At 53.0% G+C, this 24107-nt stretch overlaps 1 protein-coding gene and 1 long non-coding RNA gene across 4 annotated transcripts in view; one reads left to right on the top strand and one right to left on the bottom strand.

The window, feature by feature from the left end:
• LOC128081818 (uncharacterized) overlaps nt 1-24107 on the top strand; it is a 316659-nt gene that overhangs the window by 280447 nt on the left and 12105 nt on the right. Inside the window, exons 1-3 of one of the 3 annotated variants that reach the window (XR_008207409.1) lie at nt 17337-17405; nt 22569-22671; nt 23384-23535. This is a non-coding gene — a long non-coding RNA (uncharacterized LOC128081818). Of the gene's footprint in view, nt 1-17336; nt 17406-18133; nt 18228-22568; nt 22672-23383; nt 23536-24107 lie in introns of those variants that run through there. The other 2 variants (XR_008207408.1, XR_008207407.1) reach the window with 2 other exon arrangements.
• Nucleotides 13994-17082, bottom strand: IRX5 (iroquois homeobox 5). The gene is made up of 3 exons (XM_052685449.1): nt 16623-17082; nt 15307-15712; nt 13994-15147 (listed from the first exon to the last, which is right to left on the bottom strand). The coding sequence occupies exons 1-3, from the start codon at nt 16869-16871 to the stop codon at nt 14408-14410; spliced, it is 1395 nt and encodes a 464-aa protein (XP_052541409.1). The 5' UTR covers nt 16872-17082; the 3' UTR covers nt 13994-14407.

Here is a 24107-nt window from a genome sequence, read left to right as displayed (position 1 = left end):
AGGTGTGTGTGTGATTAAGAACGACTGCTAATTGTATTACAAATTGTGTCTGTTTCCTACCTGATGCAGTCTGAAAATAAACCAGCTCTATAATCAGCCATGCAATTCTCTGAAATCCTGTACTTAGTTTGCTACATGGGCGCTGTAAGTTACAATATTTAATTAAGGGTAATTTCCGTAATGCACAGTTAGAATCAGCCACTTTTATAGTCTGTCTTCGTCTGTGTGAATCTGACTTGGCACAATTAGTTGTGAAGTTGTAAGAGCCATAAAATCGCTGCCTATGAGCTACAGATTCTTTTCTCCTAACTCATGAGTGACGGGATGTATAACAGTGGGGGCTGTGGGAGTTCTCGTGTGCACTGCCTCTTAGCAGTGCCACTCAATGGGAGTTTAAAGGGGATTCATCAGCTTCGTCAATACTATCTCATAAGTAAAAATGATAAAATAACAAATCTTCGCTTGGCAAACAACATTCATTGTGCTGAACTTTCCCTTACTCTTACTGACCTAAGGATGACATCTTTACGGAAGCCCAGGGATGTCAGAGAGATGCCTCTCTGCTTCAGCTGGTTCTCCAGCTACAGAGCTAGCTGCTTTTCCCTCTGCAAGCACTAAGAGGTGCAGGCATCGTTCTGTTCCCACCTATGCCTCCCCAAGAGATGCTCTGTTTTCAGCTGGGGAGCCCTGCTGCTCTGCACACTGGGCTGGAGATAACAGGACCTCGGAGCCTCTGGTCCCCAGTCCGTTCATTCATCCAATTTCATAACTGTGTGTCAGCTGGGAGGCTGGGATCACACCTAGCTTGGCAAAATTATCAGCTTCTCAAGGAGAAAAGAAGTTGAAAATGATGCTGTGTCACACGCACATAACCCGGAGGTAGTGCTCCTGAGAGGTATTATTGTACTGTAGCATCCTAGCAACCGTGTCAGATAGACAAGAAACCACGAGAACAAAGAGCACGTGTTAGAACTGCCCTGGAGCATGTCTGAATTAATTATGCCTCTTAATTTTTTGGATAAAAATCAGGTGCTTATTTCATTATTTATAGCTCCAAATCAAAACATTACTCTTTTATTTATGATGACGCGGATTCTGCCCAGAGTATGTTGGTTTTCTGGCTCTCAGATGCAGCGCTGAAAAACTTGACATCTTTCCATGCCTTCAGAGAACCCAGGAGCAAATGGCTTTTCCCTAAACTGAAAGCTGAGTTTCGAAAGTGTTTCAAAGTTTGTATTATTGGGCAAAAGAGTATTTAAAACTTCTACCAAATGTGAAATAAATCATGATTACTATGTGGACTGCACACATAAAGCAGTGCACACTACTCACCAATTAATTTTGAAAACCCGTCGGTGAGGCAGACGAGTTAGCTGCTGAGCTAACCAAGTTATGAGTTCGTATCCCACAACCAAAGGAGACAAGGAGTACAGTCAGACCTCCTGAGATTGTAAATACGGATTTAAAGACATGGTTTGCTAAACAAGCGTTGTCTGCAGAACTGAATTTGGTAGAGAAAGGTGGTGTATTCTCCAAGTATTTCAACAGGAGCCTGTGCACATCATTAAGTTAAAAAATAGCTCATTTATTTTCATAGTTCAGCTCCCTTTAGCAAATAAAATGCATTTTGGCAAACAGCGCAGCATAAAACATGTCATAATCTGTACGTTACATGCAACCAACAAATGTAAGAAGCGGGCAGTCTGGCCCACAGCTCTGTCCCTCAGGCTTTGCTATCAGCAGAGCGTCCTGCAATCAAAGCTGTGCTGCTTTACAACTGAGGAAATGTGGTGATGGATGAGTCGGCCCCGCGCTGGGCTGATATGCACCAGTCAGAGCTGTGAGGAGTTGGTCCTTTCCACATTCAGCTCAGCGTTCCGCAGCATTTAATCAGAATGTTTGCATTTATTATTATTTCCCCCTTCCCCAGTTCTCGTGACGATTAATCCCCTGCACCAACAAGAGCTGTAGGAACTGCAGCAGTGGTGCTGCACAGTAATTGTGTTTATAACTATAAGCACAATTGATTGCCATTTCACCATATGAGCATGAGCCTACACATATAGAATATATTACATTGAGAAGAAATGTTTTAAGTGAATTCCAGTGTCAGCTAAATTGATAGTTAAAGGTATGAAATGCAGCATTGACAAATGGGAAAGCTTTTTTACGCAACACAGGATTTAAGCAGGGCCTGTCTGCCACAGCAAACTGCTTCGACCGAGAGGGAGGAGGATTCGCATTTAGATGCTTATGTGGAAATCAGAAATAACACAGTGCTGTAATTAATGCAAAGAGTTGTGATCCACATATTCCAGGATGCAAGTCAGCCTGTGACTACTGTAGAGCAGGATAGGATGCAGGCTGTCCGCATCTGCCCTGTGCAGTGCTTCTGCATTTCTCCTGACCCCTCGTACTGCTCTGCAGCAGACAGAGGTGAGCTGACAGGACCTGGTTCTGACACAGCACCAGTCACTTCCAAAGGTTCTCGCTTACCTCCTCCTAAAGGCAAGGTGTTTCTCCCATGTGATAGCACCCACTTTGCTCCAGGCTCAGAACAGCGAGGCAGAATTTATGTTGAGATAATTAGAGATGTAATTATACTGATATTCTTCCATTTACCGTTATCCAAATGCTCTCTGTCTTTGGGGCCCTCAGTGGCCCCAGTGTGATGGAGAGATGCTACCTCTTTGTATTGTGTAAGCCACGTAGCAAATAATTACAGCTGCTTTTCTTGTCTGCTGCTAAGGACTAGCCGTAAGAATGCCATGAGAGGAGGATCAAGGCCAGGTCTGTGCTGATCCCACTGGTTCCAGCTGTTCTCCTTCACATCCCACTAAGATGGATTTCTAAAGGGTGGCTGAGCCTCAGTCCTACCGCAGCCCCTGCTGAAGGGAGGGCACTGCCTCTACCCTGCAGGCATAGTGCAGTGTGAAGCTTTACAGCCCTGGCATTGTCAAAATCACTGTCATCCCCATGTCACAGTACCTTGAGGAGCACAGATGCTGCAGTTCCCAGGGGACAGGCATCCTGGGCAGCTGGTGCAGTTGGAAGGAGCTATGAAAGCGCAGAGACTGCATTCCAAAGCTGGGATGCTGCAGTGATTTGCAAAGCATTATCAGCACAGCACTATCCAGCAGTGGGGGGATAGAAGCCAAACAGTCGGAAAACCCAGCTATATCCTCTAATAACAAATACAGAGCTAAAGGAAAAGGGAAGGAGCAATATGGTTAGTATCTGATAAGATGTCTACCCTCTAGCCACTGCTGAAAGACATTCTAGCCCACACTAGATTTAAGATGGATGAGAAGTTTGCTGTCAAACAGGCAAGGCTTAAAAGAGGAGAGGAACTGAAGGTTTGATCTTTAACACCAGATGGAAAAGAGAAAGATGAAAGAAAAGTTAATCAGAGACTTTTCTTAAGCTCTACTGATTACTGGAAAGCTTTTGACATGGTCTGTAGTATGCAGAAGTGAGTGGTGAGCCTTGATATTAACCAGCTCACCTAACAGGTTTTTTTCCCCCCTGAGTTTAACAACTCAGTCAATAGCCTGCTGGTGAGTTATTACATTTTCCATTGCAAAACTGACAAGGTATTTCTTCTTCACAACCCTCCCAAGTGGCCCTAGTGAGCATTTCCTTTAAAAGTCAGTCTCATCCCCAGTGACACCAGCAACAGAAGAAGCTGGAGAGAAGCGATGATGCTCTTCTTTTGGACTGCCCGGGGAGCAAGTGCTTCAGGCCAGTTATTTCAGGAATGGGTTCTTCAAGTTGGACTTGAGGACTTCAGTTGCTGTGGCTGGGACAGAATATCCCTGTGAAGATTCAGCAGTATCAGCTCCTTATGAACAACTCCTGCTCCTGTTTCTTCGTGCCAGGTGGTACGCTGTCTTTGTTTACCAGTCTGGAAAGGAGAAGTGTGAGGCTTTGCTGGATCTTGAAGTGCTGAGCAGCCCTCAGATATGGGTTTGTCCTTTTCCTTATCCACCTTGAGAAGCCAGGAAGGCTGTTGTCAAGCCTTTCAGTAGGAACTGTCAATAAAGCCTCAGTTTTTGGTGTGGTGGAGTCTCCAAAGCACCTTTGGAGCCAGCTGCCCAAAAGCTGCAGGCAGGGAGTGCTCACACCCACCAGCTCAGCAGGTTTCATTGCAGCCTGTTTGAGATTTCAGCCGTAGCCCCCAGCTCATCTCTCCAGCCATTGTGTGGCTGCTGCTCATCTGCCCAGCTCCCTGAGCAGAAGGTGGTGGGAACTGTATTATCAGTAATCTGCATACAAGCAACGGATGCACAGAAGGCTGGGATGGGCTTCAAGGTCATGCTGTCTGTGGCTCTCGGTTGAACCGCCTTAAGCACAGACCTTTCTACCTCGTTCCGATATCCAACATCTATGAATGTATTTTTCCCTTATGGATTTAACTGTTCCGTTGGTTCCCAACTTTGAAGCAGTTTCCTGCATGAATTTTTAACTTGTCCATTGAAAGCATATGGGCCTTTCCTAGTGAGCAAGTGAATCGACAGGCTTGGAAAGGGATGTGAACCAGAGCTTGAATCTCAGCCAAACAATTTGTTCTGGCTTTAATCAAGATGTCTTCTTTTAACTTCAAATATCATTTTTTAAAATCCCATATCAAAACTTTTAGTGTCACACTATGAAATCAATAAATGCTACCAGTCACTCCACTCAGAAATACTTCAAAGCAGCCTGAGTGATAACCATTATTTTATTTTTAAAAATATTCATCAAAGTGATGCAGTTAATAAGAAGGCAAAACAAAATTAACAGCAACAAAGAAATGTGTCTCTTACATTTTGAACTTGCAAAATCACACAAATCCTCTACCGGTTTTGCATGCGAAGTTTCTCTTTTCCTATTCCTGTGTTGACACCTTATCCTGTTTCAGTTTTTCTGGTCCTCAGCATAACCAGGAACTTAGTTTTGCAAATACTGGTTTTCGTGTAGCCATGAGATTCGTCAAATATTTGATGCAGTGTTGTGTCTTATGTCACCATTACATCTGTGGGCCGGATTCTCCTGTGCACAGCCCCACGTGAGGAACCTATCCTGATTCCACTTTGTGCTTTAACTGTGTGTTGAAGTCTCATCAACTGCTGTGGCTCCATGTTTAGGGAAGCGGCTACAGGCATTCCTGAGTGAGGGTTGTGGAGTTTTGTCTTACTGCATAAATATTTCAGTAGAAAGCCAATGGAAGTGTTCGTGAGTGAAGCTCCAATGTAAATAAGAGCTTTGACAGCTTTTCCATTTGTCACAACAACTGCTATCCCATTCTATTGGGTACTGCTGCGGTGCTTCAGTTGAGGTATTCGAGATACTTGGGCTATTCAGATTTTGACAAGCGTCTATTTCTAAATGCTCCTTAACATTATTTCTCGAATCGGTAAAAAGAATTCATTCGATATATATTTTAAAGTAGGTGGGTCTGTTTTTTGTTTGAGATTGCTGAGGTTATTATGGTAATTCAGGCAGGCACCTAGCAGGGAGAGGCCATCTGCCTGCAGTGAAACCATCTCCCCTGGCTCCAGATGCCCGCACTGCAGACACCTGCTGGAGTCCCTGTGGGCTCTTGCCATAGTAAGAAGAGCACTTGTAGTGTGTCTGTCCTCAGCCCTGGTTTAGGCATTGGTTTTAGGGTGGGCTGGTTCATGCTGCAGTGCGCCTTTCCTTGCCGTTGGCTGTCGCAGTGCTTGTGGCTGTTGTTCATTGCCCTGCCTTGGGTGTTCCTGCTATCAGAGGAGCACTGCAGTAATTCCCTAGCCTGCAGCTTCTGCCCACCATGGGGCTCTCAAAGGCCCATGGTCACAGCCAGGTGCACTGGGGCTCTCAGCTGCCACTGGAGACCTCTCTGAGGTGACTGCATCCCTTCCAGGGGCCGGCTCAGTGCTCTCCGGCTCAGGCAGCCTGTGTGCAGGTCCCAGGAGAATACAGCTTGGGAGCTGGGCTGAACAGGACCCGGGGATGTGTTCTCCCAGAAGAAAGTTCAGAGAAAACAATGGCAGCAGCTCTTATCTTTGGAATTGAAAAGTGTGCCATCAGATCTCGGCAGCTGGAGCTTCAGCAAAGGATATCCAACAGCTTGATTCCCAGTCCAAGTTCAGGACTTGTACTGCACAGTATGTTAAGAAAAAAAGAAATTTGGTGAGAACTGTGCTACTAACACCGATGATGTTCAGATCTGCCAGGGAGGTGAGATGACTTAGCTGACCTTCTCCTGGTGGCTCCTGTGCAGAGCAGTGCCCGCACATGAACATTTCTCCATCCAGCTCTCAGCCCTGCACTCCCAGCAGCAGGGCTTTGGTGGCAGGGAATGAACTCTCCCTGGCTGAGCCGTGAGGGACAGAACTCCTTTCCCTGGCTGCATGCTGATGTGGCAGTGAGTGGGAGCCGATGCAAATGCGTGCAGCAGTGCAAGCTGCTGGTGGGTTGTGGGACCGAGGGCCTGGCCAGAGCCCCTCTGTAAGCACTGCACCTCCACCTCAGCACGCTGCGCCTCCTCGCTTTGATCTCCTTTGCTACCTGCCCGCTCAGGCACTCCCACCAGGCGGAAGCGTCTTACCAGAACAAAGTCGCTGCTCGCCAGCTAACGTGGTTTCATGGGCTCTTTGTTGTTTTCCTCTTCATACCTGCTAATGTGATACACGAGGGCTATTCTGCACCATGTGTGCAGCAAGGCGCAGGCTGGCAGGCAGCCCGGGCAGCGCTGCCACGTGTCCCAGCTCTCGCCCGGTGCTTCGCTTCCCCAGCTTTGCTGCCGCGCGTTTCTCTCCAGCAGCTCGCAAACAGCAGAGACCTTGTGGTCAGAGCTTCCTGGTGGTTTGGCATCGAGGTGTAAACAGATCGAGTTCATTCAGGAGAGTTTCTTTTAGAGATGGACTGAGTGTGCAGTCCGGCCTTTTCCCCCTGTTAATTTCCAGGAGGGATGTGCCAGGCTCCTCCCTGCACAGGTGAAGTCAGCAAGTGGGCAGGGACATTGCAGGGACCTTTAGGGGAAGGGGAGCAAAGTTTCTTTTCTTTTCTTTTCTTTTTTCTTTCTTTCTTTCTTTCTTTCTCTCTTTCTCTCTTTCTTTCTTTCTTTTTCTTTCTTTCTTTCTTTCTTTCTTTCTTTCTTTCTTTCTTTCTTTCTTTCTTTCTTTCTTTCTTTCTTTCTTTCTTTCTTTCTTTCTTTCTTTCTTTCTTTCTTTTTCTCTCTTTCTTTCTCTCTTTCTCTCTTTCTTTCTTTCTTTCTTTCTTTCTTTCTTTCTTTCTTTCTTTCTTTCTTTCTCTCTTTCTTTCTTTCTTTCTTTCTTTCTTTCTTTCTTTCTTTCTTTCTTTTTCTCTCTTTCTTTCTCTGTTTCTTTCTTTCTTTCTCTCTTTCTTTCTTTCTTTCTTTCTTTCTTTCTTTCTTTCTTTCTTTCTTTCTTTCTTTCTCTCTTTCTTTCTGTTTCTTTCTTTCTTTCTTTCTTTCTTTCTTTCTTTCTTTCTTTCTTTCTTTCTTTCTTTCTTTCTTTCTTTCTTTCTTTCTTTCTTTCTTTCTTTCTTTCTTTCTTTCTTTCTTTCTTTCTTTCTTTCTTTAATTCTGAGCACCATTACCCCTCACCTCTGAACCAAGAAAGACTTTACGTGGTGTCATAATTTAGCAAATTACTTCCTCAAAGGAAGGTCAAACATTTTACCATTCGATCAATAGGAAGCGACTTACAAATCATGTGTATTGATCATTGTAATCATTCAGAGGAATGTAGGGCAGACACTAAAATCACATGCACTTAGTCTTAATTGCCCACATTAAAGCAATTATGCCCCAAAACTGTCATTGTCTAATGCTGCGCACACTACCCAGCATGGCAACTTTTAGCCATACATATTTAATCATAAATCAGCCTCTCAGGTCCGTTGCACTAACGACCTACAATATTGCCGTAATTATGCAAATATAACTATGTCTTTTTTCATCGACGTGTAAGATCATGTTGCTTTTGGGAGCCAAGTGGAGGAAAATAAGCCCCTGTATTAATGCAGCTGGTACTTAATACGTGTATTTTACAGCTGTGCTATGCACTCATGACACAAGTACTCAAAGTGACCTGAAATTGCTAATGAACAGAGAGCCTTTGTAAAAGCAGTCACAGGTCAAGGACTTGCAGATAAAACTTGCTGAGCAGTGCCTTGGTGGTAGGCTGGTGTCAGGAGAGGGCTGTTTGCTTGGGGATGTTTATAAACATTGTTTTCCAGAGGATCATTTTGCCCAGAAGGCTCTCAGACAAATACCCATTCGCTAACATTCAAATAATTTTCTCATCTTCTGGATATGAGGTGGGTGCTGCATTCCTGTAGTCAGAGAAGGCAACATGTAGGCTCAGGGCAGTTCTGTGATTTGTTCACACAGCCTCTGCAACAGGAAGATTGGTCAGGAATTTCCTCCTCTGACAATTTCTTAACAGATATGGAAAATTAACCATTCTGATTCATTATGTACCTTACGTTTTGCAAGCAAGAGCATTTGAAATGACAGTGTTACCTAGCATGGGACAGCCAGATTTGCTTTTCACAGAGAATACGTGTTCTTGAAGTAGATGAGAGATTTTCTCCTAGTTCTGGGACTGAATGGGAGAAGCTGCCTCCTCAGCAGCAGGTCCGGCCAAGACACACACACCTTCACTGGGAGATGTGAAGCTGCAGCCCCCAGCCCCAGCCCTTGTGTCAGAGCAGCAAGGGAGGGTCCTTGGAAGCTGAGAGCTAAATTGGTTCCGTCTTGGGAAGATCTCTGGCTCCAAATCTCAGGCAGATGCATTTTAACAAGATTTTGAGAATGTCTGCAATGTTTTTGATCTTCTGGGGGTCTTACCCTGCTCAAAGCAGCAATGTGCAGTGCATAAGGCATCGTGTCGGTCCCGTGCATAAGGTGGGCACTGCGTCACACGTTCTAAATAAACGGGCTTTTGAAGGGGGAAAGGAAGTTGTTTCTCTCCAAGCCCCAGCCCCAGAATAGCGACTCAAGCATTAACCACTGCTCACAGGAGGACCTGAGCTGTTCCAGCAGAGGAGAAAGGACATTCGCAGGCTCAGGACAGCCGCGACGTGAGCCAGGCTGGGCACGATGGCTCGGAGCCACAGCACTGCCCACACTCCTGCTCTGCGTCGGGAGCAGCAAAGTTGTTGGCTGGCTCCTTTCTGAAAGTTGAAATTGGTTTGTCATTTTCTTTTCTCTTCTCGCACCTTATCTAGTTTCTGCATTCTTCCCACTTCAGTAGTCAAAGTGATTGAAAGCCGAAAACTGAGCGGATCTGTCCCCGCAGCGACTTCCCTCGCGTTTCTCATTTTCCGTCGTATCAAACGGGCTCTTTGTCTCTGAGCTCCCCTGATGTTGCCTCTGTTACACGGAGATATTCTTCAGGTCACGGGGGTTAAAAGGGGGCTAAAAAGGAGATCATATTGGACTTGCTTTACACAGCCACGTAGCATTAGCCCCAACGCCCAATAGAGGAAAGATATACTACTCCTATTTGATGAGCAGCAGGCCAATAAATTCATTAATCATCATTTTATGCCTCATCAAACACTTCCCAAGTTCCTCCATGGGAGTTATACAAATTAGCCACTGAAAAGGCAGTAATTTTAGTTTAGCTAGGTAAGTGCTTTTTGATTGCCTTCCTGAACAATGCTTCCCTTGACAAGCTAATAAATCAGCCCTTTCTGAATCAGAAGTGCAGCAAGTGCGAACAATAACTCCACATAGTTTCTCCACTGATTTCAGCTGGAAGGCCTAAGAGGATGATCTGGGATCAAAGTCTCTCACTTTATTGCGGAGCAAAAGCTTTCTTTATGAAGAAGAGCTGCAGAGAAATGAGGGAAGGGGGGATTTTTTAATCAATTAATGAGCAGAAAAAAAGTCTCGAAACAAAAAGGTGGCCTGAGGCCGCAGAGCAGGGCTGCAGGTGATGCCGTGGGCAGGCAGTGAGGGGACAGGGCCGGGCTGTGCTCCGCGCAGTGCAGCCCACCGGGCCCAGAGGGCTGCAGGTGCTCGTGGTGTGGGGTGGGCTGGCGCTGCGGTGGAAGCCCTGCAGGCTGAGCCGCCTTCTCTCTCTCTCTCACTCTTTTTTTTTTTTTTTTTTTCCCTTCAAATTGCAGCCTTTGACAATATCAATTTTTTTTAACTTGGCCGTAAATCATTTCACTAATCAGCTGTCACCGGCCGACACGCACGCGTTGGCATTCAGCCGGAGAATTTGTTTTGGAAGGCCTTTAGCGACAAACCCGATGTTGGTATCAATACCGTCTGCGGTGCTCCCGCACGCGGGGGTCGGCCGGGGCGGGGGGAGCGGGGCTCCGCAGGGTGAGGCCGGGCCCGAGGGCCCCCCGCGGCCGGAGAAAGCCGTTTCGACGCGGGGCGGCAGCTCCTCTTCATTAACTTTCCCTCTGCACGGCACGGCGTGCCTCTGAAAATAACTTGGCAAACCGGGAGCCGTTTATCTCTTTTATCTTGGGACCCGATCCAATTAAATAAGTGCACATTTACATTTGCATCCATCAGGCGCGAGCGAGGAGAGGGCCGTGGTTTGCTTTAAGCAAATAGAAGCCGATGGCGGCGGCAAGGAGAGGTGCGGGGCCGGACCCCCGCAGGGTCGGGACGCGGCGCCGGACTACGAGCTGCGGGCCCGCACCGCCGACGGCCGCCCGGTGACGCGGCGCGGAGTCCGTCGGTCTGGGGCCCGAACCCGCCGGTTGTAGGGCTCCGAGCAGCGCCGGCCGCGGGCACCGCGGGGTTCTGCCGCTCCTTTCGGCAGCGAACGGGAGCCGCTCCCGCGGCCGCACCGTCGGACAGGGCCGAGCCGGGCCGGCGCTCCCGCACCGCCGCGGTGCGGTGGAGGAATGCGGGCGGCGCGGGGCCGAGGCGCCATCTGTCCCCGCGGGCCGGGAGCGCTGATTTATGCGGAGCGCCTCGGAGGAGCTCGCCGCAGACTTTGTCTTTCTCTGTCAGACCCGAGTAAAAAGAAGCAGCTGGCCTGAATTTTTAGCACCCATAATTAATTAAGAGCTTCGTTCCTGGGATTTGATGATTCAATAAAGCGAGACCCTTATTCCCCTACGTGCTTGCAGTGAATATCTCCTCCGCTTCGATCCTCGGGCCCCGAGATGGGGCAGATTAACGCTCTTTTTCTGTGGAAGAGAGGGGAAAAAATGCCTTAAGATTGCATCTGAGGCGCACACAAAAGGTAAATTCAGAACTGCCACTTGTTCTCCGCCAAAGCTCCTTCTTCGGGGCCATTGATGTGTTTGTGGCAGATCTTAAAGGAACCGGCGGGGGGACGGGGAATTATTACCGCAGCTCTCGGATGGAAGGCAGCAGGTTCCGGGGCACTCGTTCCTGGCCGGCCGCGGTGCCCCCGCTTCTAACCTTGCGGGGTCGGGGAGCTCCCGGGACTCGGGCCCCGCACCGGGTTCTGCCCGCGGCCAAACCCGGGTTCGGGCAGCTCCACACCGCACTCCATCTCTCCTTCCTTCGGCCGCCCCCCCCCGCGACACCGCCGTCCCTGCCCTCGTGCCGTGGCTCCGGGCAGGACTGGGCACTTCGCGGCCGCCGTGAGAGCCTCTCCCCGGCTCCGGCCCGTGGAGCAGATAAACGGGAAAGGACGCAACCGGGGAGAGGGGGACTGCGAACACGCCTGAGGTGCGGGCGTCTGAATTTGGATTTGTTTTGGTTTTAAGCGTGGAAGAGGAAGCAGCGGGGCTGCGCTGGGCTCCCCGCCTCGTCTCCGCGAGCCATTGAGAAATTGCCCGGGGACGGAGACGGGGGCCCGCTGCCCCCAGCCGACCCCGGTCCCTCAGTCCGGGGTACCTGCGGGGCTCCCCCGGGGCAGCCCCTACTCCAGTGCCTGAGGCTCCCGGAGCGGCCGCACGCGGGAGCTCCTCTCGTTCCCTGAGGGGCCCCGACTGGGGCAGAGCGGCTCCGCGGTCCCTCGCGGAGATGCCGGGAGCCCGGCGGGAGCGGGCGGCCCTCGGGGGCTGCGCCGCCGCCACCTGCGGCCCGGGCCGGGCACCTGCTGCTGCTGTTACTGCTGCTGTTACTGCTGCTGTTACTGCTGCTGTTACTGCTGCTGTTACTGCTGCTGTTACTGCTGCTGTTACTGCTGCTGTTACTGCTGCTGTTACTGCTGCTGTTACTGCTGCTGTTACTGCTGCTGTTACTGCTGCTGTTACTGCTGCTGTTACTGCTGCTGTTACTGCTGCTAATGCTGCCGGCCTGGCCCTGCTTGCTGCCCGGCAGACGCTGCTCCCGGGAACCCGCACTGGCTCCCGTTAGTTGTATTTTAAGTGTCCTCAGAATGTTTTGTTTTGGTTTGTTTTCGAACAACAAATTGACATGGCACAGCAGAAAGGGCGGGCTGCCCCCTCTCTTCCCTTGCTGTTAGAAAGGAGAAAGCAGGAACGGCAGCGCCGGCCCCCCCGCCCCCCGCTGCAGAGGGACAGAGAAAAGGCAAACTGGGGGGGAACAGCGGTGAGGCCGCAGGAATGGTTATGATTTAAATGAGCGACGGGCCGCGACCTGAGGGAAATGGGAAATTCCCGGTGGAATTTATATATCAAACGAAAATCGTACTGATACCGCGGACAGACCCGCCGAAAGCAACCCCGGTGATAGGGAACGGGGCTACCGAACGAGCGGGGCTCCGGAGCTGCCGTGCGGAGCGACTTTCTTAGAGATAGGGAGGTGAGCTGGGAAAAGGTAGAGCGGCATTAAACCAGATCCGTCCCCGCTCGCTGAAAAACGAAACCCCGTTCGGCCGGACCCGTTGGGAACCTGTTGGTTCCTCACTGCCAGCACCGGCCATGGGAAGTTCCACCCGGGCCGCCCCGCACAGCCCCATCCCCGCGGCCGCTGCGCTCCTCCTGCGCGGAACGCGGCCGGCGCGGAGCTTCGCACTGTGAGTGCGGGATCCGAGCGCGGGTCGGAGCGGGCGGTAAAAATTCTTGTATAATTTATAAAGGGACAAAAGAACCTATTGTTGTCCCTGGAAAATTCGAGTCTTCACGCATTCAGGTCGGAACAATTTTGATTTCAAACGAGATTGCACGCACCACTCGGGTACCCAGGAGTTCAGACGTGACACACGAAGGACCTTTCAAAGCCCCGTAACACGCGCACACGCGTGAATAAACCCGTTCCGGCCACCGAACGGTTCCGACAAAGTTGAAGGGCTCACAGAACAATTATCCGGATTAGAAAAAAAAAAACAAAAAACAAAACAGAAAACAAGAAAAAAAAAAAAAACCAAAAAAAAAACCAAGAAACGAACCCGAACCAAACCCCACGCGAACGGAACGGAGCGGGCTGCCCGCCGCTGGGAACGTTCCCTCCGTGTCCGCCTCCGCCCGACACCCCCCGCTCCGGCCGGCCGGCGCAAAGCAGAGCCCTTCTCGGTCCCCGGCCGCCCTCCTCCCGAAGCGACGTTCCGCCGGACCGGCTCGCTCGGCTCCCGCGGGCACTGGGCGCCGCCCCCCGCCTCGGCCCCCGGCGCACCGCGGAGCTCGGAGCGCTCCGGGACTGCGGGCGGCGGCGCGGAGCTCCCGCGGCGGCGGGCGGGCGCCAAAGCCGGGCCGAGTGTGACCCCTACCTGCCGCCGCCCGCAAGCACCGCGGGCCCGGGAGGGGGCCCCGAGCGCTGCCCCCGCGGCCGCGGCCCCGGGCACCGCCAGCGAGGGGAAATCTGGCAGAAAATCGAACTCATTAGCGAAGTTGAGCAGCGGATCGCTTCGCGTGAAACGCGGCACTGATTGCGGGTAATGAGGTTACGTGCGGGATCGGCCCCGCGCCCGCTGCGGGAAGAGAACGGGGCTGCGGCCGCCGGAGTGGGGCCGCGTTGTGCCGCCCGCCCACTTCCCAACGAGCGCTGGATCCCAGAAGTGGGACCCGTTCCTCTTTGCCCTTTTTTTTTTTTTTTTTCTCGTTATAGCTTAGCGCACGCCCAAGGGGGAAAAAAAAACACTAGCCATAAAAAAAATAAATTAAACTTGTATATATATATTTTTAAAACTATGAAACAATTCGGAAAAAGACACAGAAATGTATATATTTATATTACGAAAACAACATTAATGCCTGTACAGGTGTCTCGATTTCATAATTTACTTCAAAGATACCGTATTATCAATTTAAATACAAAAGCTACATTAAATATACAGAGGGATCCGTACAAACGTCCGTGGGGGCCGCGGGGAGCGCTGCGGGCGCGGGGGGGGGAACCACTCGGCGCCGCTTGTTTCGTTTTTGCCTTTCTTTTGGTAGTGGAAAAATAACTGCCGCGGCATTTCTTATTTCTTTCAATAAATTAAAAAAAGAAAAAAAAGAAAAAAAAGAAAAAAAAAAGAAAAAGAACCGAAGCACAGTCCCAGCGGGGGAAGGAGGGAAGCCGACATTAAATGCTGGACATACCTTTCTTCAGTTCGTAAGGCGAGTCCTTGCCGAGCTCCGCCTGGGGCTGGCTCCTGGCCGCCTTGGGCTCCTTCCCCAGCCCCTCGGCCCGGCTCAGCACAGTCTGGTTTAATCCATTGAAGGCGGCGCCGGGCGCGGCGGGCCCGCCGGCGGGGTGCCCGTGCAGGGCCCCGAAGGAGCCGTAGTTCGTGTAGCCGGGGTAGAAGGGCGCCGTGTAGTAGAGCGGCCGCGGCAGGACCGCCCCGTTGGGGAAGGGGCACTGCGCGGGCGGCGAGCGGGGCCGCGGCGGAGAGGGGCGCGGGGGGCCGCCGCCTACCAGCACGGCGGGGCCGGGGGCCGCCGTTTCGCCGCCCGCCTCCCTCGCCCTGTCCGCCGAGGTGGCGATCTCGGCCAGCGACCAGAGCTTGGGCTTGGCGAGGGCCGCCTGCTGCGGCGAGTGGATGACGGAGGCGGCGGCGGGCGGCAGCGGGTGCGGCTCGGCGACGTGCGGCGGCCCCGCGGCGGCGGAGGGCGGCCGGAACGGCGGGGGCTCCTCGGGGCCCGGACCGCGGCCCCCCGGGCACGGCCCCAGCGGGGAAGCGCCGGGCGCTTTGGGCGGCCCGTCGAGCCGCTCCTCCGCCGGCTCCTTGCAATCCGAGTCGCTGAGGCCGGCCTCGGCCTCCCGCGGGCTGGGGGGCTCCTGCAGACGCTCGCAGCCCGGCGCGGCCCTGGGTTCCGCCGTTCCTGCGGGGGAAAGGACGGGGGTGGGGGGGCGGCTCGGCGGGCGGCCCGAGGGCCCCGCAGCTGCCTCCAAAGCCCGCGCGGCGCCGCCCGCTCCCCGTCCGGGCGCACCGGGCAGCCCTGAGGGCGCGTACCCCCCCTTGACCCCGGCCCACCGCCTACCTGCGTCCGGAGAGCCAGGGTCCCCCTTCTCCTCCGGCTTCTGCGGCTCGTCCTCGTCGTTCTTTTCCAGGTCGATGTTCTCCTCCTCCTCCTCATCCTCGCTGCGGTTCCGTGGGGTCCAGGTCATCTTGTTCTCCTTCTTGAGCCGCCGTCGCGCGTTGGCGAACCAGGTGGAGACCTGGGTGAGGGTCATCTTGGTGATGATGGCCAGCATGATCTTCTCTCCCTTGGTGGGGTACGGGTTCTTGCGGTGCTCGTTGAGCCAGGCCTTGAGCGTGGCCGTGGCGTCCCGCGTCGCGTTCTTGCGGTACGCGGGATCCCCGTAGGGATAGGAGCCCAGCGGCGCCGCGTACGGGTGGTAGCCCAGGGAGCCCGCCATGGCCGGGGGGTGCTCGTAGGGAGAGCCCTGCGGAGAGAGCGCAGAGCGGCCGTGAGCGCGGGGCGAGGCGGTGGCGGGCGGCAATGACACGGCAAGGGCAGCCGGGCCTGCCCGCGCCCCGCAGCGCCCCGCAGCGCCGCTCCGGCCCGGGGGGGGGGAGCCGGGAACGGCCGGAAGGCTCCGGCCCCGAGGGAACCCCGCTCCTCTGCCCCGCGGCCGGGAGCGCGGCGCTGCCTTCCCGCTGTTTTCCTTCCCGCTGCGTTCTCAGTGCCTCCCCGCTGCCCCCGGTTTCCCCGGGGCTGCCGCCGCGGCGGACAACCTGCCGGGCAGGGAATAAAGGGAAAAGGAAAGAGCAAACGGGAGGGGGAAAGAAAAGAGGCCGGGAAAATAAAAATGAAAAATAAACGAGAAAAAGGGAAATAACTCAAGGAAACTCCTCCTGAAGCGCGAACAGAGCAGAGGAGCCGAGCAACGACCCCCGGCTTTATTTCGGGTGCGGCGGCGGAGCGCCCCGGGGCCCATCGCAGCGCAATTAGCGGGGAAAGTTGCCGGGCTCACCGGCCGCATTTCAACCACCTCCGGCCGCTGTCGGTTCCTTCCCCTTTACACCGCAACAAGAAAACGGTTGCGGATTTCAGACGCTCAGTCTGTTCTTCTATATAATCAAAAATAGATAATTTTTGCTCTTGCTGGGGAAACGGGAGCGGTCCCTCCGGCGCTGCCGCTGCCCCGCGCGATGCCGCCCGGCCCGGCTCGGCCCCGGCCGCTCTCCCCGGGCCGTGTCCGCAGCGCTGCGCGGTGCGGGAGGAGCGCGCCGGGGCCGGGGGCCGCGCCGCCTTTTGTCCCCGCGAGCCCCGAAATCGAACGGGAACAAAAAGCGGGGCCGTGGGAGGGGGTGCCGTGCCCGGCGCGGTGCGCTGCCCGGTGCTGCTCTTACCACGTAGGAAGTGAAGGCGGCGGCGGCGGCGGCGGCCGGGTCCGTGCCGTACTGGAGGTGCGAGTTGTAACCCGGGGACGGGGCGGTGAAGGCGGTAGATCCGGCATAAGGGGAAAAAGCGGAGCCCGAAGAAGATCTCCCAAGTTCATCGGTCCTGGGTCCGGAAATCACGCTGGTGCTGTACGCCGGGCACGAGTAGAGAGCCAAGGAGGCAGACGGCTGGTACAAGTAGCCCTGAGGATACGACATGGCCCCGCGCACACATACACCCGCGGGCCCGGGGGAGCCGCCGCGCTGGGTTGGGGCCGGGGCTGGGGCCGGGGCTGGCCGCCCTCGCCAGCCGGGCAGCGGCACCGCTCCGCGCCCCGCGCCGGGCACCGCTTCCCGCTCGCTCTGCCCCCGCTCTGTGCTGCGTTCCCCTCTCTGTCTCTGCCCCTCGCACAGAGGGGGGGGTGGGGGGGGGGGGGAGAAGGGGGGGTCCTTTTTTTCTTTTTTTTTTTCTTCCCTCCCCCTTCCTTCTCGCTCTCGCTTTCCGCAGGGTCCTGCCAAGATGCTAAGTTGGAAATCGCAGCTCCTGACGCCTTCTGCGCGGCCCGGCGAGGCTCCTCCTTCGCGGGGTGTTGTCAGGAGGCCGGGCCGGGCCCGGGCCCGCGGCGGGGCCCAACCAGCGCCGGGGCTCCGCGCTCCCGCCCTCCCCGTGCCGAGCGCGAGCTCGCGGGCAGCGCGGGGCCGTGCGGGCGCGGCCGCAACTTTCGGCGTGTGCCGAGCGGCGGGGCGGGCGCGGTAAGAGCGGAGCGGATCGGCAGTAGATGTATCGCGCGCCCGTCTCCCTCCCCTCCCGCTCCTCCCTCCGCCGAAGGTGGGACGGCCGTGCGGCGCTGTACACCCGGCGCTCAGACCGAGGAGCCGCGCCGTCGGCTGCCGCCGGGCCGGGCCGTGGCCGGGCGGAGCGGGGGGGGGACGGACACGCACAGCCCTCGGGAATCGGGGGAATCGGGGCGGATCGGGCCGCACGGACAGCGCCGAATGCCCGCCGATCGGCGGCTGCTATCTGCTCCGATCGTCCGCATCTGTTTCCCACCGGGAACAGCTCAGGTTACCCCCGCTGGTTGCTCTCCCGGCCCCCCGCCGGGGGAAACTCGTTACTTCGGTGCTCGTCCCGAGCCCCCCGGGCCCCGCTGCCGGCTCGGGAAAGTGTTTGGCAAGGGTGGGCCGGGCCAGGGGCTCCTGCCACCTCCCCACAGTCGAACGGCAGCACCTTCCCGGGAGGGGCTCGCGCCGGGTTCGGGCTTCGAACCCGGCCGCAGGGATCGGCCGGCGGCACCGGGCACCGTCGCGGGCGGGGCGGGCGCGGCCCACACTACACTTCCCGGCGGGCCCCGCTGCCGCCGGGCCCGCCCCCGCCCCTCCCGCCATCCGATTGGCCGTCTCCCCACGGCCGGCCGGCCCTCTCCTCCTCCCGTTGGCTGGCGGAGCCGTCGCTCCGCGGGGGGTAGAACGAGGCGGGGCAGCGGCGGGGCGCCGGCGGCACGCGGGAGCTCGGCGCTGACAGGGCGGCGCGCGGAGGCGCTGCTGGACGGGACGGGCGGCTCCTGCTCGCCGCAGGTGAGGAGCGGAGCGGGACGCGGCGGCGCCGCTGCCCACAGCCCCGCTGCCCCGGTGCTCGGGGCGCCCTCTGCCGGCGAGGCAGCCGCGCGGGACCTCCGCGCCGGCCGCCGCCCCGCCTGGCGCTGAGAGGAGCGGGGCTCTCAGGACGCGGTAAGGCCGCGCGGCGCGGGGATCCGGAGCGCTCCGTTCGTGGCGGTTCTGCGGCGTCACCTCCGCCCCGCGCGGCTCGCTGCGGAGAGACATCTCCGTTTCCCGCTGTATTTACGCGGCCCGCTCGGCGGGAGGTGCGCCCCGAGCACGGGCTGCGTCCCGCTCTGCCCGCGTTGTTTGCGGCGGTTTGTTATCGCGGTTCCTCGGCCGCTCAACTTTCTGTCCCGGGCGACGCCGAGCGCGGGGTCGAAGCGCCGCGGTGCCGGAGCCGCGCCTTTGCTTTCCGCCGCTCCCTTTCGGGACGCGCGGACGCAGCCGGGCGCCCCTTTCCCTGGCCGGCGGTGCCGGACGCGCGGAGCGCCTCGCTGTGAGCGCTGCCCCAGCGCCAGCGTCCGAGCAGCCTGCTGTTGTGGCGGCCCTGGCAGGTGCGGCTGTCTCGGATGCGAAACGCAGCGAGGAAGAAGCAGCGCGATTTTTTGTTTATTTATTTGTTTGCGCGCGTGTTTTTCTTTATTTGTTTTTGAAGTGCGCTGATGGATAATGCCGCCTTGGCAGAGGGTGCCGGCACAGGTGTGCATCGTTATCTTAATTAAGATCCAGAGAAAACGTCATCTTTCAGCATGAATTATGAAGGGAGATGCACAAGGAGATCACTTCAGCCTGTTTTTTTGTTTTTTTTTTTTTGGTTTTGTTTTTTTTTTCTTCCCCATCTTCCATATGCAGAGAGAGGGAGGTGATTTCACAGCCCCTTTCTGGTATTTCTGTATCACAGTTCCTCACCTACCAGACTCATGCTGGATGATCTGTTTGCCCCATAGTTTGGGAACGCATTGTCTGGAAGCCCTGGGAAAAGCCCTTGTGTCCGAGGCTGCCCCTATGAGTCACATCAGGAGACTTTGGGCTGCAGGAGAAATTGACAGCTAGGAGAGTTTTATGTCATGCATTTAAAGGTACAAGCAACTTGCATTAGCAACAGAACAAAACTTAGGTATCTGTGCATATGTGTATATACGTACATATATATATATATATATATTTTTTTCAAATTGCAAAGAAAAAATATTTTACTTTTCTCACCTTTATAGTACCATGGAACAACCTTTACAATACTAAAACTAATTAACTGCAGAGTGGTGAGGAGCTCACGTTTTGCTGTTAAACCAACAGAGAACTCAGTGCACAGGAGCTAAAACCTCCCACACAATGCTCTGGCAGTGAGCTGCAGGCTGCCCTGCAAGCAGTGCTGTGCTTGCAGCTGCTGCCCCAAGTGGGGTACTGGGAGGTGCTGTGCATGCAGTGTGAGTCCTGCACGGCTTTCAGCATGGCGTGGTTTTTGGGGAGCTCTCCCCATGTCCCTGCACTCTACCTGTTAGTGCTCTGCTCCCACTCAGACCCTGGCACATTTTCGTCGTGCCTGCAGTCGGGACAGGACAACACAGGCAGATCTCTGCCTTGTTTTCTTCAGCAGACCTTTTCAGGCAAAATCTTTCTGTTTGTTGGAAGCTGATTATCACTCTTTATCATTTTTTAATTGCACCAAAAAACCTGTTTGGTGTGTGCAATAAAAACATGCATGAGTGCAGAGAGCCCAGAGCGGCTGTACAGAGCAGAGAGCTCCAGCAACCCCAGCAGTACCATGGGAAAACCTGAGCTGCTGTTTCTGTTTCCTTGAAGTTTCTTGTAATGAGCACAAACACTGCGATTTGCTTGAATTTGCTGCTGTGATACGGACTAAGTTAAATATGTCTTTAAGGTTAATTTTGCTTACAGTTCCTTGGGTATATGTGGTAAAAGTGATTGGCTTAGTGAAGGGGAGGGGAAAAAAAAAAAAAGAAAACCTGCTCCTTTTTGTCTCACCCACCCAGTTTTCCCTTCCAACAGCCACCTCTGCTGGCAGCTGCCTCCCGGTGCCACAGGAGCTGCAGGTGAGGGGTGGCTGTGCTCTGTGCAAGGCGCCTTCCCAGCACAGGGCTGCAGTGGGGCCACACCTGTCCCAGGGCGCAGCGGTGTGCAGGCAGCAGGCTCCTAATGGCAGCGCTGTGTTCACACGGCTCTGTGTTTCACCGGGCTGCCTTGTGCCTTTACCTCTGTGGGAGTGTATTTTTTGCAGTTCTGGTATTGGTGACAGCTGGTGAGGCAACCTTCCTAGTCCTGCAACCAGAGAATCCCTTGTAACAGTCTGAATGTTAACAGAAATCAGGGAACAACCTTTCTATTTTCTTTCGTATGGATACAGATGCAAATGATTCTTGAAGCTGTTTTCTGCAGATTAAATGAATGTGTGCTGCACAGAACCAGCATCATCATCATCATCTTTTTTTTTGTTTGTTTGTTTTCTCTCCCTTCATATAAATCATTGTTTCAAAGCACAGAGGCAGGCTGGATCCAGGTAACAGGGATTGCACTGTGCTAACGAACTCGTGACCGATTGATCTCCTGCTCCTCCTGAAGGAGGCATTTCACAGCTTTTTCTTTCCATAAGCACAGCTTTTTCAGTGTTTCTCAGCATTTCTGTCGCATATCAAGAATGCGTTTACCTCTGAAACATTTCTATGCTGGCATCCGTGAAACTTTTCATGCCCTTAGCATTTAATTTTGTACAGAATAACGCATGGCGTAGTATTTAGGTCTTCTGTTTTCAATTAAGCTGCATTAGGTAACTAAGCTCTTCTTTCATATCCCATAACAAAGTATCAATATCCAGATGGTGGTGTGCTGGGACAGCATGGCTATGGCTGCTACTGCAGAGCTGAGAGCTATTGCTGCAGCCAGCGCGATAAATAACGCCGAGGTTGTGACTCTTGGCGTATTGGAGGTGCACTAAATAATGCTACAGTGCTGTTTATTACTGGTTTCATTGGATAATATGCAGCTGTAAAACCTGCTTGAAGCTTTTATTAAGAATACTCTGTCATTATAAAAAGATGCCTACAACTTCTTTATGATATTAACAGTGCCGGAATTGCTCTGTGCTGGCTGCCTGGCTGGGAAGGAGCGCAGCTTCTCTGTGCTCCAGGATGCAGGGATGTCTCTTGGGAAGGAGACAGCTCTGGGTTGGAAAAGACACTTGTAAGGCACTTTTGTTCTGCTTGCTCTTTGCTTTTTCTTAAGTTTATTTCAGTATTTAATTTCTTGCTTCGATTAAACTTCAGCTGATATCCTCTGTGCTGTAAACGGTGCTATTGAACTGACACCAAGGAAACCTGTGTGGTTATTGGAGAGGCTGCAGGATGGCTGAGGAGCTTTAGATGGACCGAGAAGATGAGGGGGGAGACTTGGTGGCAGGAAAGGAGCAAGGAGTCTGCAATCCCAGCCTGTTTCCTCATTCAGTCTGTGGCACGTCATGTGGCCGGGATGTGTCTGCGTGTGTAACCTCCGTGCCTCTGTTTGCCTGACTGGAACCCCTTGTATTTCCTGGAAATACTCAGATTTAAGCTGTTGTCCATACACATATCACTTATTAGACTGTTGTGTTTTCAAGCAAAAGCAAATTATTCATTCTATTACTGATTTATTAATTAAATGCCTATAAGTTTCCATATTCCCCAGACCTTTGGTTGCCGTATGGCTTTATTTACGGTGCAACTCTTAGGCAACGCAGAACCAACATCCACCAGCGGGATGTGGTAATAACATGGTGTGTGTGGGATTTGACATGCGTGTTGGATCAGTGGATGAAGTGACCCTTGTGTTGCTCCGTCCTTTACCCTAAGTTGTAAGGGAAATCTGTCCCAGTTAGAGATACTTCTTTTATTCCTTTGTTATTATTCCCTTTCCCTGTTCTCCCCACGTCCATGCTTTGCCTTGGCAGAGCACAGCCAAGAGGAGAAGCAGAGAGGTCTGTGATGGGGAGAACAAATCCAGCACTCCACCCCAGCAAGCACACCTGAATGCAGGAGGAGACTTGCACAAAGCCAGAATACACTTGGGCTTGCAGCAATTTCTAGCCATGTGAAGTCCTATTCAGAGCTAATCCGAAGTGATTTGTTCTGCGTGCGGAATGATTCATCAAGTAAAGCATTGCAGTAGTGGCACTGTCCTTTGTGCTACTGGGTTCTGTCTCTAACCAGAAGCAGAAATGACGTTTCCAGTGTTAGTCCTGTTTCTTTTAAGACCATCGTATGGTGCAGTTGGCAAACGTTGTAATAATCATGTTTTCTCTTTTTCTTTTTTTTTTTTTCTCTCTAGATGAGTTCAGGGAGACTGGTTTAAGCAGTGCAGAAGTTCATGGATGGAAGAAGAGTCCTCGTTTCAGAGCACCTAAACATGAAGATTTTATAAACGCCATTAGGTAGAGAGTGTTGCTAATAGTTAAATTTTATCAGTAAGACTGAATGCTGTAACTGTGATTATGCACCACATTATTGGTCATGGATCATATGGAACTGCTTTTAATAAATGTACATAGACTGGTGGCTTAAATAAACAGTATGAGTAAGAACAGTAAATGGGGGAGCTAGGCACTAGAGGAAGTGCTGTTAGCTTATCTTTAAGCCAGCATCGTTTATTTCTGCAGTGCTGTCTGCAAGTTCTTGTATGGCTTGAGAAAGTCACAATGAAGAACAGTACCTTTTTATTCAATAAATTATTCTTATTCTTGACCAGAAAGATATATCCATTGTCCTTCATAGTTCTCAGCTGCTACAGTAACTTAATACTTTGTCCAGCAAAAATAACACTCACAGTGCTGACCTAAGAAATATCCATTTGTCTGTGGTGCTGCAGCATGTGCTGCTCTTCCTTCTCAGGGATCCTTTGCTGGGAGCTGCTGTGTGCTGCCCGCTGCAGCGCAGCCCTCTGGGACCCCTTGCCTCCAAAGATGGAATCCATGAGCCTTTTCCACTTTGAAACTGGGAGTTCTCCCTTCTGAGCCCAATGAGTCTCAAATATTGCATAAAAGGATTTGATAGTGTTGTCCAGGAGATGTGGCTGACTTAATTATTACTAATATTAAGTGCCTTACGATGCTGGGAAAGAGTCATTGCATTCTTTTTTGCAAATAGGAGAACTGGCGTGCAGGAGGAATGGATCTCATCTGTCTGCTGTGATTCTTGACCCACCTAATTGGCTGATGGCCACGAGCAATAACAGCGTGGCTCAGGGGAGCGGCGCTGGGGCAGAGAAGCACTGTGCTGTGCTGAAGGCATTGCGTGTGGTGAGTGGGGTCTCTCTCTGGTCTGGTGGCCAGTGAGGAGGTTGAAAAGGGCTGGTGGTGCTGAGGCTGTCTCTGTCGGATGGCTTCATTTGAGATTTTGTGCAGGGGAGCGATGCCCTCCGTAGTGTGGTATTGCAGTTCACTTCTAGGAGCTGCTCTGTCTTTATTTTTATTTTTTTTCCCCACCCCCTGCTTTCCTTTCACAACAGAGGGGCCTTTCCCCAGGAGAAGTTGATTGACTTCTCAGCTCGTACGTGCAGTTTTCTTGCACTTGGTTAGTCTCGAAGGCAGTAATGGGTTCTTCTGGCCTGAGAATTTAGTTTCTTTTTTAATAGTTTATTTTGCTCAGAAGAGAGTCTCTCTAGCTTGCTACAAACAACATTGATTTTGATGTGTATCAATAAAGAGTTAGTCTTAGAGATGTGTGTTTTCCATGTAGAAGATAAAGACTTAAAACCTACATGAAAGGAATGCCTGTCTCGGAGAGGCTTGCTTATATGTAGAATATGCCCTATTCTTTCGTATTTTGAAAAGACTGTAAAGAGTGTATATATATTCTTTGCAAGGAAAGA

This window comes from Tympanuchus pallidicinctus, unplaced genomic scaffold (genome assembly GCF_026119805.1).
Source record: "Tympanuchus pallidicinctus isolate F22 unplaced genomic scaffold, pur_lepc_1.0 scaffold22, whole genome shotgun sequence".
In the NCBI taxonomy this organism is placed as follows: domain Eukaryota; kingdom Metazoa; phylum Chordata; class Aves; order Galliformes; family Phasianidae; genus Tympanuchus; species Tympanuchus pallidicinctus.
The sequence above is the reverse complement of the archived record's forward strand: the minus strand, read 5'-3'. Positions and strand labels throughout refer to the sequence as shown.